A 17,239-nucleotide genomic window follows, 5' to 3' on the forward strand; every position below is an offset into this window, starting at 1 on the left:
AACAAGTAAAGAACTATCTGAAGACCTTAGGCAGAAAATTATTTATTGTCATAAAGCTGGAGAAGGATAGAAGAAGATTTTCAAGCATTTCAGTATCCCAATTTCAACTACTGTTTCTTTTTTCATGAAGTACAAGACTCATGGTACTGTCACAACGCTCCCTTGGTCTGGAAGAAAGGAGGTTCTTTCACTAAGAAGAAGAATTGTGAGGCAGGTTAATAACAATCTGAGATTGACTGCCAAAGATATTCAAAGTGAACTGTCTGCAAGTGAGACTGGGGTTTCCATTTCAACCACAGGTCCAGTATTGCATGGTGAAGGTCTCAATGGTTGCAGGCCAAGGAAAAAGCCACTCTTAGGAAAGCATCACAAGGACAATTGCTTAAAGTTTTCAAAATGGCATTTGAATGATGGATATCAGTTCTGGACAAAGGTTTTGTGGAATGACGAAACAAAAATTGAGCTATTTAGTCATGCTGATAGTTGTTACATTTGGAGAAAGTGTGGTGAGGCGTACAAAGAAAAGAACACCATACCTACTGTTGAGCATGGAGCTGGTAATTTCCTTCTATGGGGCTGTTTTTCCTCTAATTGTTTATTTAGCTTCAATACATGGTAAAATGGTTTCCATAACATACCAAAAGATACTAACAAATCAGCTGAAACCCTCCGCTACAAAACTTGGTTTAACGCACAACTGGACGTTCCAACACAACAACGATCCACAGTACACATTAAATCTTCTTCAGAACTAATACTTTTTAATTAGCATTTTTAGAATTTTGCAAAAAGATTGCTGAAATAAATAATTCTAGACATCTATTTCTTGTAACTTTTTCCTCATTCACAAAGCAAAACTTTTGCTCCAAAATATATTTTTTCTAAAATTCTTTGTTTTTGAGATATTTCTAGAAATTCTAAATTTCCATTGGGGTTTATAAACTCTTGAGTGGAAGTGTGTGTGTGTGTGTGTGTGTGTGTGTGTGTGTGTGTGTGTGTGTGTATATATATATATATATATATATATATATATATATATATATATATATATATATATATATATATATATATATATATATATATATATATATATATATATATATATATATATATAAAATAGTATCTTTTAATTTTGAGTTACTTTTAAGGGATGAAAAGCAATGAATAGGAAACCCTTTAAGGGTAATTGGGAAATATGCAAATTTGATCAAATCGATTTAATTGGCTCTAATGTAATGCTTACATTTGCCTATTTCCTGATTACCCATTATCTCTCTCTCTCTCTCTCTCTCTCTCTCTCTCTCTCTCTCTCTCTCTCTCTCTCTCTCTCTCTCTCTATCTCTATATATATATATATATATATATATATATATATATATATATATATATATACACACACACACACACACAGAGGATGGGGCAAATGTTGGGCACAATAGTACACAGAGGTCCTATCAAATGTCCACAAGGTCACAATATTTTATGTAAACTTTATCACTTTCTCTGTGTAGATTGACTGTCATACACTCTTGCCATATTGAAATCAAGCACAATGGTTGAACTCATTCCAGACACCAAAGTCAGTGCAATGTGTTCTCAACCGCTGGTTTGAGCATCTCCCTCAGTGAATGAACTAGTGTTTTGCACCTATGGCACTCTGTTTTGCCCCATCCTGTGTATGTAAAATAAATGTCATCATACCAGCAAATTAAACAAAAAAAAAGAAGCTAAATAAATGTAAAGATTGGGTGGTATCTATTTACCAGTGTATTAAAAGTGTTGTATCAGTGGCAGGTTATATGGTTTCATGGGCAGGCTGGAGAATCCTGCTGCAGCCTGGCTATATTAGTAGCAGCAGGAGGTGAGGGTGTCATGGACAACATTGGAGTAACACATTTGTATTGCACATTTTTCATCATGTACCTCAGTGTATTGTGGAAAGCAGCTTACTGTGAAAGTGGTCCTTTTTAAATGTATTTTCTTTTGTTACTACTCAATGTTTGTCCACTTACAAATAATTCATCAATTGCCATATAGAAATACTAAAATAAATAATTAATGTATAAAAGGTTGTAAGATTGAATAAACTGGCTGCTGTAGTTCATGGTGGAGGATAAGAAAGAAAGAAATGCTACAAGTAAATAACAGCATTTTCTTCTTTTTTTGTTTTTAAACAACTGATCTACAAAGCTGTTTTGATTAACTGTAACTAAACCACCTAAACCAATGATGAAGCAATGTATTCAAAACTGTAGGGTTGTCAGCAGCATCTATGGTTCTTAGTCGGTTTTCCACCCACTTAACACAGTAAGCACCACATTTATCACTGTGACATACTGAAAGCAAGAAAGCCTAAAGATGATAGTGTGTAATTCTGCATCTCTATGCAATAGTGGTGGTTTGGGCATCCATGCTTTTATATGCAATACCCTGTGGGCAGGGAATCCAATAATCATTTTATTTCATTCTGTAAATTTGTTACCATAAGAGGTCAACAGACATGCTAAATGAGCAACCCTTTTTTTTTTTTTGTTACCTGTCCTTATTTGTGAAACCATAGTAATTACATTTCAGGTGGTCTTCTAGTCATCCTTGGCTTCTTCTCAACGTGCATCTTCTATAAAACATGGTCTCTCAATAGGGATTTGATGAAGATGAGTTTATTTGAACCTCTACACATGGGTGACATCCTTTTGAGATCTTTCCAAAACTAATAAAGAGAATTCCCCCTTTAAAAGTTGCATTCCAATTACTGTTTTGCTGTTGTTGTTTCTGCTTCTTGTTGAAACTTCCACTGTTCTTTAGAAGCCCTTTACATGGCAGTAAGCCTCTAGAGATGAGAAGAGAATGTACAAGAGCCAAAGGCTGACAAAAAGTAATGAGGTGAGGATCTTAGGAGTCCGAGGGCCACCGAGCTCCCCCCCGATCTCAGGTCTCCGTCGGTACATCAGCACCCCGACGCAAATGAAAGCAAAAATGGTGAAGAGGGTGACAGAGAAAGCCAGGGTGCCAGGGTCCACTCTGAAGTCCCTTCCTTGGGAGTTATGGTAGATAGCAGCGATGGACCAGGCGACGCCAATCCCCAGGAACACATTCACAGCATTGCTGCCGGTGACGTTGCCGATGGAGGCATCAGCGTACTGGTCTTGAGTGGCAGCTACTTTACTGGCAAAAGTGTCTGAGGAAACAAAAGTAAGCAAAGTCAGTAAAATAAAGACAGAACTGACCAGGAGATCATCAGCGAGTTGTGTTGAACTGGTCTAAGGCCGAGTTAGTCTACACAGTCAGATTGGTCTCAGTTTGTTTTTCAGCCTAGTGTGAACATTGCTCCAGAGCAAGAAACCTGGATTATAAAACACCTTTCAAGACAGAGCCATAGCACACATTCATACTGTACGGAATAACATTTTAGCAAGTACTCTACTTAATTTGGTCTCTATGGCTCAATATTCCCAAAGATTATCAAAAAATATTTTTCAGTGTAAGTAAATAAACGACTTTTAAGGGTTCTGTTTAAAGAACAGTTATCTGAACATCCGATCTGACCATTTTAGTACATGTGGCACTATCCTCAAAGAAAAGCCAATATGATATCCCTGAAACCCTCAAGTGTCTCTAATAAAAGACAATGAAAGATGCTTTCAGAGACCAGCACAGAGCATCTCTGGGTTACACGCCTGAGCAATAAACAAGTTAAAGGGAGAAGGTTGTGCCGCTTTTTAAACGAGAAAATGGCTGCACTGTATGCAATTATTGACAAGAAAAAGGATATCCAGGGATGCCATCCTAATCCATTCGGTTTAATGGCGCCTGTTTTGAGAGGTGAGATGCATCTTTGTGGCTGCATGAGTAAATGCATTACCAATTAATGCATCTATTTTGGTCAGACTTTTACAGCTGGGATTTTTGGAAGATTTACAGTCACGTGTCTCTCAGAACTGGCAATTAATTCTGTGCTGATATTACAAGAGGTATCAACAAGTCCTGGATATAAAATGATTAATGACATTTAATCATGTCTTTTATGACATAGGATTTTATTGACAATCTCAATGGCCTTTTCTGCCCATGACACAGAATCTCTGTATGTACTGTTGCTGCAGTGGGAAGTTAGAGCAGCGTTTTTTTTTGTTTGTTTGTTTGCTCTGAAGGAAGAACTTTTTGTATTAAAAGGTGTTCTGGTGTTTGTATTTCATTCATAAAAGATTTATTTAAGACAACTTCAGTAAAATGCAACCTCTCCTTTTCAGGTATTACACAGCCATATGGGACTAAGGCAAAGGGAGGTAAACCTTAGTGTGTAAATATAGCTTATAGCAGGGGTGTTTTCCAGTGCATATTCATGGCATCACTCTGAGCTTGGGTGACTTTTGATTAGGGATGGTTATTTCACTGCTTGAAATCAACCCCGAAACAAACTGAAGCAACTAGCCAGCAACTGTGCCTCTGGAAGGTCCCATAGCCATATGAAAGAATTGCAACTAGAACATTTTTACAAAGCACAGAACTTTTCAATTGCAATGCATTCCTTAAACTGAGACTTGCATCCAATCAACTGAGGCCATTCCAGTTGAAGACCTTTAAACAAATCAAAGATAATGTTGCAGGACTGCTGGAGATAAGGACATACCTCCCTTTGAAAAGAACTATTGTTTATTGCGTACTTCAAGCAAAGTACCGTCCTCTTTCATTGGAACTTCAAACTGAGAGAGATGGGAAAAGCTGCAGTGTTCATCACCAAAGAAGACTGACTTCTTTGTTGAAGATTGGTAAGTATTCAACATATCAAATATTAAACATTTTATGACCGAGAAATTAACTGTAGCTTATGCTATCAAGATAATGGATAAATTGTTCTAGGAATAGAATATAACTTCCTGTTTTAAAGTGTGCAAAAAATTTATTTTGTTTGTTGAAATGTGTAACTCAAAGGAGTTACCTAATAAATACAGAGAATTTGATCATTGCCCCATTTATGAGTTACTTTGAATATAGAATCAATTGATAACATATCATCAGTTCGGTAGCTCACGACTAAACTAAATTAACACGGTAAAACTAATTTGATAAATTAGTTAGTGGAATGTTAGATTCCATTCTTAATGGGAAGTTGAACTAATTCTTGTGCATTTTGATATTAAATATATAAATATCGATCACAACAAGAAAAGAAAATTCTAATACAAAGTAGACACTTTGTGTGATCAGCCATAGTTAATATTAGTCTATTAACCATGCATGCTAATAATGTTGTGATCGCTGTAATGGTTTGACTGAGAAATCAATGAACTGTATACTATTCATGAATATCTCTAACCAATAGCCTTTCCTTTCTGATATATTAGATTCGTTGTACACCCTTTTTATTCTTAAATAAAATCTTGTTCTATATTTCTGACACGTTGTGTGACTGTCGATTATTGTCAAGGGAATTCTGATTCAACATGATGCGGAACTCATAAGGTGTGTATATATACATATATATACACACACCTTATATACATTTTGGCGTCCCTGGGTGGTCAACTAGTGACTTATTTATTTTTTAATTAATTGTATACACATTCCAGTAAAAAACTTTTTTTTTTTTTTTACTTCATATGGTTCATCATTTGCAAACTGTTCAATTCTTGCCATGGTTTTAATAGCTCAGTCAACATAATGTGGTGGAATGGGTCCAATATGGATTCACCCTGAATTAACTCCATTAGAAAATGTAGGTGTGTTACACACATCCATAACATATCAAGAATTCAGTGTACATGCCGCTACCTTTTTCAAAAGCATTACATGTAGTAAATGTTCTATTTTGGTCTTTGCTATAGATTTCAACCTCCAAGTTCCTTGAAGTAATAAGAGATGGCAGCAATCACAAAGGAATTGCCATGTATCCTTCCAGAACAATTCAAACACTGTGTTGACTTGTGGCAGGTGAACTACTTCAAATTTCATTACAACAATGGTAACATGTTTATAATATGTGTTTGTGGCAGAGCAAAGCTCTGCCCTTTTTAAATTGGCAGGGATGGGGTTAATTTCCCCTACCTGCCTGGGTTTATTATGTTCAGGTGGCTGGGGTTGATTAGTTGATTAGGTTAATTAACAATCAATCAGCACCCAGCCACCTGACATAAAAGGAGGCCTCTGCTTCTCATTTAGGAGGAGGGAGCTGAGGAAGCAGGTTGTTTTTTTGTTTTTTTGTTTTTTTGTTTTTTTGTTTTTTTGTTTTTTTTTGTTTTTTTTTTTTTTTTTTTTGTTTTTTTTTTTTGTTTTTTTGTTAATCCAGTGAAGGCATTGCCCAGCCTGGAAATTGTTATTTTTGTAAGTTTTGCTTTTTGTCTTTCTTTTTGTGTTTAAATCGCTTTGTTTTGGCCCTTGTGCCCTTTCATTTTTGTGTTTATTTATAATAAAAGTTATTTTTTTGAACTGCAGTCTGTCTCTGGGCTTCTATCCACTCACCAGCCTGCCACAGTGTTTTGCTGGAAAACTATTAAGAAAAAACATTCATTCAAAATGGAATGTTGCCACTCATATAGAGCAAGACGAGAGAATGATGGCGCCAGAGGTACATGATTCTTGAGTTCATGTACAATCTATAAGTAAGTTCTCTTGAGTCAACACATATTCTGTAACTTGTACTCCAGGGAAAAACATTGTTTGATTGATATCCATTACTGAAATAATGAAATGACTGAAGAGATGAGGACTCAACATTAAACCATTACTCTAAGATGAAATACCTCACAGACTAAAGGAACAAGGCTTGAATAGAACTAGAAAATGACCACAACATATTGATTGCCCCAGCTTGCCCTAGGATAGGACACCTACTTAGATACAGTGGAGCCTTCACAAAGATTTACACTAAGACTGCAAAGCTGGTGCATTGAGACAAGGATTACTGAATCAAATTCAGCTAGGCTTCCACAATCCAGCCTGCCAACCCTGGTACAGCACATGTTTAAATCAACCTCACTGTCAAAACAGTTTATCAATCCTACATTTTCAATAATAATAAATGAAATGAGGTGTATTTAAAATGTCTATTTACAATATATATATATATATATATATATATATATATATATATATATATATATATATATATATATAATCCAGGGCGTATATATATATATTATATATATAATAGATATAAAAGGTGGGGCATGTTAAAAGACACAAGAAAGCAACACTGGTCTATTAGTATTTGCTACCCTTGAGAAATCTAGACTAGATTTTAAATTCTCCTCTTTGGGAAAACTGTCAAAGAAGCCGGAAATTATATTGGGGCCACTTGTAGGGGTTGTGTTGATATTAGGTCCTGATAGCAAAGTGGAGTTGAACTCTGTTGCATCTGCAGTCTGTTTTAATTTGCATCTGATAAAGGCCTTTAGATAACCACACAATACTTGAATTAATTAACAAAGAATACTGTAGCTTGCAGTCTACGTGTTTTTTCTTTAAGTAATACAAAAATATGTATGCACCTGCTTGTTCATCAAAACAGTCTTTTTTTAAACTAACCGAATTCATTCAAATCTGTTCATAGACCAGTCCCATCAATGTCATTTCTATCAGCTCTTTGGGTTTCTCAGGCTCAAAGGGTATGAAGTCATTGATCTCAGTTTCAAATCTGCTTCTGTTTGGGATAATGATTACAGCTCTCTTCTCTGCCAAATGAATCCTCCCAGCACTGTGCAGTATATTCAATCCCAGTGGATCAGCACCAGAAAAGACAAAACATTGAATATAAAAGTAATCATCATAATGTTCAGATCATACAGTATGCCCTTGTATATCTACAAGCTTCTGCTCTAAAGCATTTTGTTTTGAGGAAACAAAAAAAATTCCATGCATTTCAACCATGAAGGGCGAACCATAAAACTGCACTGCGTAGCATATACTGCTTATGCTAGCAGCCATTAATGACAATGATTATATACTTATTTATATAATTATTTAACATATGCACTTCTTGCAAAATGACATGATTTGGAAAACAATTTCATGTTAAATGCATGTTGACAATGTATGGAGTTCCCTTTTTACAATCACATACTTGTGTGCTAAGTGCATGCAGTGCATACTAGTAAATTACACTAGTAAGACACTGTAACTACATATAGTTAATACACTTGTATTTGGACTTGCATCCCTGCTATCCTTAGTATTAGATGCATCTAAATGTATTAGGAGCAATTAAAAATAATAAAAAAGGAACCATCATCCTAAATCCAATGCTTATCATGATACCAGCTTTCTGGATTCTGGCACTATTCAGACATGTCTCTTCCATGCATTCACAATCCTAAGGACATGTCTGTGCCAACCGGCTTCTATTAGCTTTATTTAAAACTAGGAATTGACTGCACACTTTCTGTGAAACACTATTTAAAGCTATTACTGCAACTGTGAAAGACTCAAGTATTTGATTCCCCCGTACTGCTGGGCCTTTATTAGATTTTAGGTACAGTGGAGAATTAGCCTAATGACATTACCAAAACAATGGCTTGCTTGCTCTTTGTGCGGCTCCAAACAATAATCTGAGCCTGAACACCAAAGTCCCGTCAAACAGCATTTATCAGTAATTATTCACTGTTATTAAAACCACCAAACAAAAAAGTATGATGACAATAAAAACCGTTCTAGAAAGGATTTTCTTTTTTTTTTTAGTTTGGCTCATTTCTGCTGTCTTGATTTCACAGCATGCAACATATATTTATATATATATATAAACAGAATTATTTCATTTAGCACAAGCTTGGAAGAGATTTTGACTTGCAATTTAACTGTGCTGTCAAGTACTTTTTCTTAGCTGTTTAGCCACAAAAGCCAGAATCCACAGGAGTCTTCTCTTGGAAAGCTCGGCTAAAAGGCAGCTTTCAAAGGCTCCATGGAGACTGTGCCAAGCGGTAATCATTCTTCATTATACTTTGTAGTATTTTTTAGAACAGCTTAATTTGCCTTCATAAAAAGTATCAATTGCTACAGCTTGCACACAGTGTATATTAAAGGGGTTGTAACTGATGAACTAATTCCACAGCTCTTACCTGTCGTGCACTTTAGAAAGAAATCCTATCTGGTATCTTACTAGGAAAGCACTCAGTTTGCATGACTTCAGGTTGTCAGTTAACGCTTCCTAAATCACCACAGTTTGTTTAGGCTTCTAACACCGCTGTTAAATTCAGTGCTTTTTAGCTACAATTATATTGTTCCTGTCTTAAACCACTACTTTTTTGATTGGTATTATGCCAGGGAACCAACCAAACTCCTCTCTCCGTTAAAGATAAGGCAATTTATTTTTAGGGGTTTGTTTGAAGGATCTTCCCACTAGTGGTCTCTTCTCTATCTCTATCTCGCCCATGCTACCCAGACAAAGAGAGCAAAACATCTTGCTGAATTCCTCAGATCGCCATGAGGGTAAACCAGGGTCGGAGCCGAAGAAAGAAACCCAAACCGGCGATGGCTGGGCGAGTGCCGGAGTGGGAGTTTGTTTAGTATTTAACAGAGAAGATTTGTTCTGTGATTGTAGATCGCACCAAGGTAAAGAGAGCGAGGTGAATAAGCGGGATCTCCATGTATTAGGAGTAGTGCACACCGTTTTCACGGTACCTTTTATTTTATTTTTTTGTACTGTGTTTTATTTTTGTTTTAGTACATTCCCCTGTACGTACTACGTGCACTTCCATTGCTGCCAGTGTCACAGGAGTTGTAGTCTGTGTGTCTATGTAAATAAAACCTGTTCACCTGTGGAGCGTATCAACTATAACCTCCATCTCAATCCATCTCAATCTCCTGACTGTCATCTCCTGCCTGTTAGCCATGAATGCATGCACCCACACTGCACATGTCTCGTATGGTGGCTGTAGTGGGATTCGCTGCGTTTTTCCAAAGCAAGGTGGGTCATCAGGAGGGGCTACAGAGGGGAGGACCTCTGGGGAAACAGCTGATGCCCCAAACCCCTGAAATATTTTTGGGGGACAAGGGCAAGGAGGAGGAGAAGCTGCCAACCGACAGCCTGAGGAGGAAGGAAGGAGAGAAGCAACAGATTTCTATGGCAGAGGAGTCGAGGAGATTCTTGGTGGAAAACATTTGGTTACATTTTTGACTGAGGAAAAAAGCAGACAGCATGCTTTAAGCATTAAACTTGTGAACGTGGAGGATTCTTCATTTTGGTGAGGTTGATAAAACCTTGATGATTTTATTCTAACTTCTAAATTCGTCTAAGTAAAATATTGCTCTACATTCACTCTTCCACTTAGAATTTCACCAAACTTTATCTTCCGACTAAAAGGTTACCAGTAATTAAATCTCAAACACTAGCAATCAAATCATATACATATACACAATATCAAATCCAACAGGATGTCTTGGGTGACAACAACATCCTGCATCATCAGAAAAGCATCTATTAAAAAAAATAAAAAATGCGCAAAAGGCTGAACTGAATTTTCCAATTCCACAGCACAGGGTGTCAGTGGAGGTTCAGTATGGTATAGGACTGAACCTTGGATTTGCTTAGAACAAACTGAAATTGGGACTGTGTATTAAGTTTCATTCAGTTTAATAATTTCATAGCTGTATTTTACCCAATCCCCCCACTCCTCTCCCTCTCCCTCTCCCTTTCCTTCTCCCTCTCTCTTAATTGTCACAATTAGCTCTGGGCAAAAAGAGAGTCTGAGGACTGGATGTCTACAGAGAATGAACGTGTCTATTATTTAATGCATTGAAGTGTGCTTGTGGGGCAATGAAGGGAAGCTCACATTGTCACCACTTGTGCTATCTCTGATTTATGAATAAACAGTGACAACTTAAAATAAACATAAAAAGCAAACTCAGACAATAGGCCTAGTCAGATTATTAGATGTATCTCAGGGTTGAAATGAAAACATACACACCGTGTTTTCCAGTTGTTTTAGGAAGAGTTATGGTTTAATGGCTTTCTGAGTAACTCCAATAATAATCTTCTGTTTCCATCTGTTTGTGCCGGGGTAAAGGGAGATACAATCTTTGGGCATTCTCCTGGCTGCTTGAATAACTAACTTGATAGAAATGGCTTTTTTATTATGCCGGCCGGATCCCTTTAATGGCTGGTTTTATGATTTAGCCATTTATGGTGCTACAGTTTGAAAATAGCTGGACTAACCTTTTAGAGAACACTATTTGAATATTCTTTAGGAGTGGGCGTGGTCACATTACTGTTTATCTTTTACTTTTATTAAATCATTTTTTCCCTCACATTTGTAAATTTGTAAAGCTGAATTTAACAAAACATATAAAACATTGAGTTCCCATAGACTTACAGAAACTGTACATATTGCATAGACGGCTGCTCCTCACATATATTACTGTTACAAATCTGTTTGGGTTAGATTCCCACATTAAACTGGCTTGTCAATCACTCACGGTAGGCCTCTAGATACCAATAGTTCAATGCTCTGTAAAACATAACAACAGCAGCTATCTCCATGTTTTTATTCATGGTCAAACATCTTCATAACATTTTCAGACAAAAATATTATGCTAGATGGGAAAAAGATTGTTTATTGTGTCTGTGCTTGTCAACCAACACAATATATAGTCCTCAGTTTTCAGCTTTTAAGTATTGATGGAATTCATGCTCGACAAAACAGACTAGGCAAAGGGAAAATGAATAGTACATTGGCACTTTTTTCATGTGATGGTACTTCAACATGTTTTTCTAGAAACTTCTCCAGACAGCTTAGACTGTTCCTTTGTTTACAGTACGTTTGAAACATATACATTTTTTTTTTCTCTTTGCCAGTGTGGAGCCGGTCAGCAGTACGTACTGGAATTTGTGCTGTGGCGCTCATTACCTAAACCTAAGCTTAGTACATTTGTTTTTAGGTTCTTTATCGTCGACTGCAAGGGATGACAAATTAATCTAATTTGGGGTTGACTGATATAGCAGAAAAGAGAGTGTGTTATTTAGCATAATTAGCTTAGGAAGCAGCAATCGAATCCATCAAGCATCAAACGGTTGCACTTTTTCTTGCTACAAAATAAATGTCCCCTCTGCACCACTTAATTGCTAAAATTTATATCGACACGGGAAAACGTGTGACTACACATGGATTGTTTACAATTTAAATACAGAACAAATATTGGTAATGGTCAGCACTCAAAAAGTATGATAGTATATTAGTGGTTAGGTTAAACCAGGGGTTCCAGCGGATGTCTTGTAGACATCCGCTGGAGCTGGAAACTGATCGTCTGATGACCAAAATATTTTATTATGAGCTACTGTCTGGCTGACAAAGAGAACTCTGTTAACACTGCTCTATGCCCACATATAACGCAAATTAAAAATGTCAGGTCAAATAACAACAGGCACTACTGGTAAATAAATAGGGGACTACTGGTGGATCTTTTGTATCATTGTCAGGGAGCAGTGATAACAATCAGGCTTGAAGGCTCACCTGTGACCAAAACATATATCATTATCTAAAGACATTTTAAAAAGAAAATGGGCTCTCTTCACAAAACTTTTAAATAACTGTCCATAATAAAACATTTCTTTTTTGTGCTGAATAATTCAAATAATATATGACAACCTAAAGCATATTATATAGTTCTGTTTATGGTTTTTAATAAAATAGCAACATTTCCAGTAATTTTCTACCTGGTACAGATGTTCCCAGTGCAACAAACACAACGGCAGTCACAGAATCCTTCAGACCAATGGTGCAGCCAAAATGGGAGGCCAGATCTCCAATAAAAGCTGTCAGGAGACCAATCATGCAGATGGACACAATGAAGCAAGCCCAGCCATTCCAGTACTCTGTCGGGGGCACCACTGCAAACAGAACTTTCCAGAACACAGTCAGGAAGTGCATGACGTAATCAAAGCAGGAAGGGAGTTTCTCCTCGCCACATTCGTCGTCATCCTCATCCTCACCTGTAAAGCAATCGCAGAAAAATATGTAAAGAAGCACAACAACAAAAACACAAATAACTTTTTTTCTACACATTCTTTTATTTTAAATACTGTGTTAGTATTGGGTTGTTTATTTTAAAATCAACAGTAAATTCTGTCAAATATTTTATAAACCATTTTGAGCAGTTGCCATATTAATTATTAATCTTTAGGCATCTATAAAATATTAGTGAAGTAGTTTACATATTAAAAGCTTTAGGTGTTGGAGGGTTGAGTGGCAGTGGAGTGGTGGCGTGACTCCACCGTCTAGAAATGCCATTGTTTAAAACTAAACTTGAACAATCAAACATATGGTACAGGTTGAACTTGAATGTAAGATATGCTCTCTCAAAAAGTCTGTAAGAGGTTTACTCCTGTCTGTAATTTATCGAAAGGAGTAAAATACATGTTCATATTATGAAATGATAAACAAACAACTTGAGTGCCTCAGAGACCCAGAGTCTCAAAGCTTTTTACTCCTTTTGGTAGCCCATTTTTTCCTGAAAGGAAAAAGCAACAATTCCAATTCCAATTCCAATTTTAAAAATAACTAAATCAAATGCTTGAGTTGTTTATATATGATTTGGTATGGATTCGATTTCTTGAAAGAATAATGCTAACAACAATTTGGAATAAAAAGCTTTGACAATTTAGCATTATATTACTTATTTAATTGGTTCTAGTTTTTTTTTTAATAGAAAATATTTCTTATTATCTTTTCAAAAAACAGTGTTATTCCCATTGTTCTGTAACACTTTAAATTCAAAACATATAATATTGTATCATTTATTTTGTACTTTTTTCTTAAAAAAACACCTTTTTCAAGGACTGCATTGTAACACTGATGAGAACCACATCAAAGCTTTGTAATTGGAACTATTTTCTAAAATTGTTCCTTACATAATAAAACACTCAGTACAAGTAAAACCGGCATTTTTTAACACACATTTTTGTTCAGCATTTATCAATCTATCTATCAATTAAGAGACAATCACATTAGGTGTTTAGAAGCCCTTTTTCTAAAACAATTCTCTATTTGTTTTTACTGGTTCTATTAGTTAATCATCCGTTTCACTTAACTAAACACTCAATGAATTGCATTTGTATTTGAGACAACCATGTCCCTGATAGTTGCCCAGCCCATGTAAGTATCACATTAACCATTCTTCTCTTTTTTTTATTTAGAGTGTCCAATTATTTTACACCTGATTTTCTCCCCTCGCCACAGCAATTCCCCACACAGCTCAGGAGACCTGAAGGTTCAGTGGGTGTTCTGTAGCGCGAGCAGAAAGAGTCCCTGGTGGTTTTGCCTCTGCGAGAGCCAATGCAACGCTCCCTTTGGAATCCCTGGTGAAGACCGACCACGCACAGCCAGGAAGCTAACCTGTGCTGTATGATACCCAGCACCTCACGCAGCTGTGCTTCTACCAGGTGAGCCACTTGGGGACCCCCAACAATTCTTTTTTTGCCACTACACAGAGAACACTGGATAGCTGTAAGATTTGAATGGGAAAAGAAACAGAAGGAGGGTAATGCACGTGATGGAATGTATGTATGTTTCTCTTAGAGATACCTCATGAAAGAAAGCAGATAAGTAGAAATTAAATCTGTGATGTTCAGGTTTTGATCATAAACTGCTTGGCAGGTTTACTCCCTTTTGAAATGTAATTTGTACAACATTTCAAGTGCCTGGTGCCTATGATGGGACCCTGATTTAAACAGTATTCTCTAAATTCATTTGATGGTTTTTGTCTGCCTGGAAAAAAATTAGTATATAGCTGTAAAACTAAAATTATAAATTTATTAATGTTTTAATGGTGCTTCTACAGTCAAAAGGTTCAGAACTTGAATGTTATGATATGTTATGACAATGGTTCAGTGAGTGGGCCTCAAAAAGCCCTCAAATATTATTTCAGGTCTTCTTTTGTGACTTTATGGTCTTCCTGTTTTCTGCACTAATAATTACTCATTTAGCTCATTACATCCATAAAGATGAAATCACATTTCTAGAAAAACAGCAATGATAAAAAAAAGCCAAGACTAACTAAGTAAACCCCAAAAAGGTGTTATATAGATCTAACGTATACAGTAGAAACATACGTATATACAGCAGAATCACTGGCTAAGAAATGTTTTAAAAAAAGTCAAAGTGTGGAAATAAGAATGTGCTTCATATTTAACCTGGATAACCCATACAACCTACAACGCTCTGAAACTAACGAAGAGGCCACTCATAATTAGATGCAGCTATGGATATATATCGCTGCTAGTAAAAGACATAGCTTGAATATGTCCCTTGAATACATCAAATAAAAAGTCTGCTGGAACTCAAATACTATTGTCAGGCTCTGTCTTGCAGGTAATGTTGATGAGTAAATATATCATTCAGTGCCAACAGCCCAATTAACCTATAATATGCTAATTGCCATCTCATAAACTCTGCATTGAAAACTGGACAGTTGTAGTTCCTGTACACGTACTATATTTGTTTGAGACAACTAATCATACACAGCCCTCATGTACAAACAATTTAATAACTGTGGTCTAGACTTCCAAATGTTTGGGGAGGAGAATAAATATTTTCTTTGCAAAGATGAAGGTTTGCCTACCTTATATGAAACCACTTGTACAGTATCAACTCTTCTTAACTTACTTTTGAAGAATCCCCCTGAAAAGTTGTAGGTTTCCTGACAATGCAGCAGGCACAATAATTGTTCTAGATGTCACAGTGGATTATAAAACCAAAACCGAAATAACTGTGCTTGAAAATTAAGATGAGCCCTTAATCATTTAACAGTTTAGTGTGGCCTGGGAAATTACCCATCTCTAGTTAATTGTGAGCAACTGTTTTTCTTTATTGCTGCTATTGCTATTTGGTCTTTTTCTAATTTCATAAGCTGGGGATAAATCAGTCACCCCCTCTCATAACCAAACACCTGCTCAGGCATTTAAATTATTGGATTGTCTTCCTTCAAGTATTTGTATGTGTGTTCAGTACTGTAAGTAAACAATAACACAAGACACAAGGCACACCAGAGTGTCTTCAGCCCCCCTGAGAAGGGAGTTGAATGAGTTCAAATTTTCCTGGATGGAATGAAATGGGAGCTGAACCATTATAAGCAAGAAGTTATAACATCACAGGTTCTAATGAGGTCTAACGAGGTTTCTGCATTCCAAGAGAGTTTACATGTTTTAGTCTCAGCATTCCTGTCAGCCAGGTTACTAAACGCAGTGGCAGTTTTGGGATATCAGTGTCACTACACTCAATGGGGTCACGCTCCTCAGTGATGGGGTGAATGACTCCCTCCCAAGGGAAATCTGCAAATTATCGGAGATCTTTCAGCATCAGTAACATAAGAGCACTAACAGCCAACAGACCAGCATGTGTCAATGTGGAGCAGAGGAAAAATCCTCAAAATAGGTACTGGAACATGATATTTAACCATAGTATTTTTGCAAAGTTACCATGCTTTTACCGTGGTTATACTATGAATTTATCACAGTGTACACTGTTTTGCCATGTTTTTTTTATAAATATGGTTAACCATACCTCTCTGTGTTTGATGACTTATTCTGTATATAATTTATCGAGAGTCAGGGATTGTAGCACACATGTCCTATAAGGTGATAACATTGAATTCAAATGGAGTTCTGATTAGCAGTACCTGCTTGCCAAATATATATTGTCTAAGTTTCTTTGAAAGCGAAGTCAAAAATGAAATTGTCTTCCATTCCACTTTAAAAATGGGTGATCTTTAACCAGCTACACAGATGCAGGCTTTCTCTCTCTGTCACTCAAAAAGAGGTCTGTATCTGAAAATATACACACGATTTATCATCTTAAATAGATCGTAACCACTGTCCAAAACAACTCACTGGCAAAGTGGATAACATAGATGTATCATACTGACATTGTGGATTGACAGACTAGATCTATGACTTGTGTAGACAGCTGGTGTACCAATATATTTAATTCCTACTCAGTAGGTAATCAGCCAGAACAGTGTCCACTGCAATCTAAGCTTGCAAATACAGCTGCTTTGCCTCTATGTCATGTAAAAACGATATGGGATTAGATTATTTTTTTTCTACTGTGGAGTCAAAATTAATGAAAGGTTAGGACCTGTTCAAGCAGGCTGGCACTATTTTGGAATTAACATCTAAAAATATTAAAAACTTTTCACTTCATCAGTATTTCATGAATTACAACCAACAAACTAGGAAGAGCACATATTATATATATCTTATTATATATATATATATATATATATATATATATATATATATATATATATATATATA

The 17,239-nt window shown here is 36.3% G+C and overlaps 1 protein-coding gene across 2 annotated transcripts in view; it reads right to left on the reverse strand.

Moving 5' to 3' along the window:
- Nucleotides 1–1,402: 1,402 nt before the first annotated feature.
- The window catches only part of LOC121315787 (sodium/calcium exchanger 1-like), a 169,168-nt gene continuing 153,331 nt past the window's right edge, over nucleotides 1,403–17,239 (reverse strand). For both annotated transcript variants that reach the window (XM_041250197.1, XM_041250196.1), the window contains 2 exons: nucleotides 12,644–12,919; nucleotides 1,403–3,178 (listed from right to left, as the gene is read on the reverse strand). In XM_041250197.1, the coding sequence (XP_041106131.1) occupies nucleotides 2,802–3,178; nucleotides 12,644–12,919 (653 nt within the window). In that variant the 3' untranslated portion in view covers nucleotides 1,403–2,801. The remainder of the gene's footprint in view (nucleotides 3,179–12,643; nucleotides 12,920–17,239) is intronic.

This window comes from Polyodon spathula, chromosome 5, assembly GCF_017654505.1.
Source record: "Polyodon spathula isolate WHYD16114869_AA chromosome 5, ASM1765450v1, whole genome shotgun sequence".
Classification (NCBI taxonomy): Eukaryota; Metazoa; Chordata; class Actinopteri; order Acipenseriformes; family Polyodontidae; genus Polyodon; species Polyodon spathula.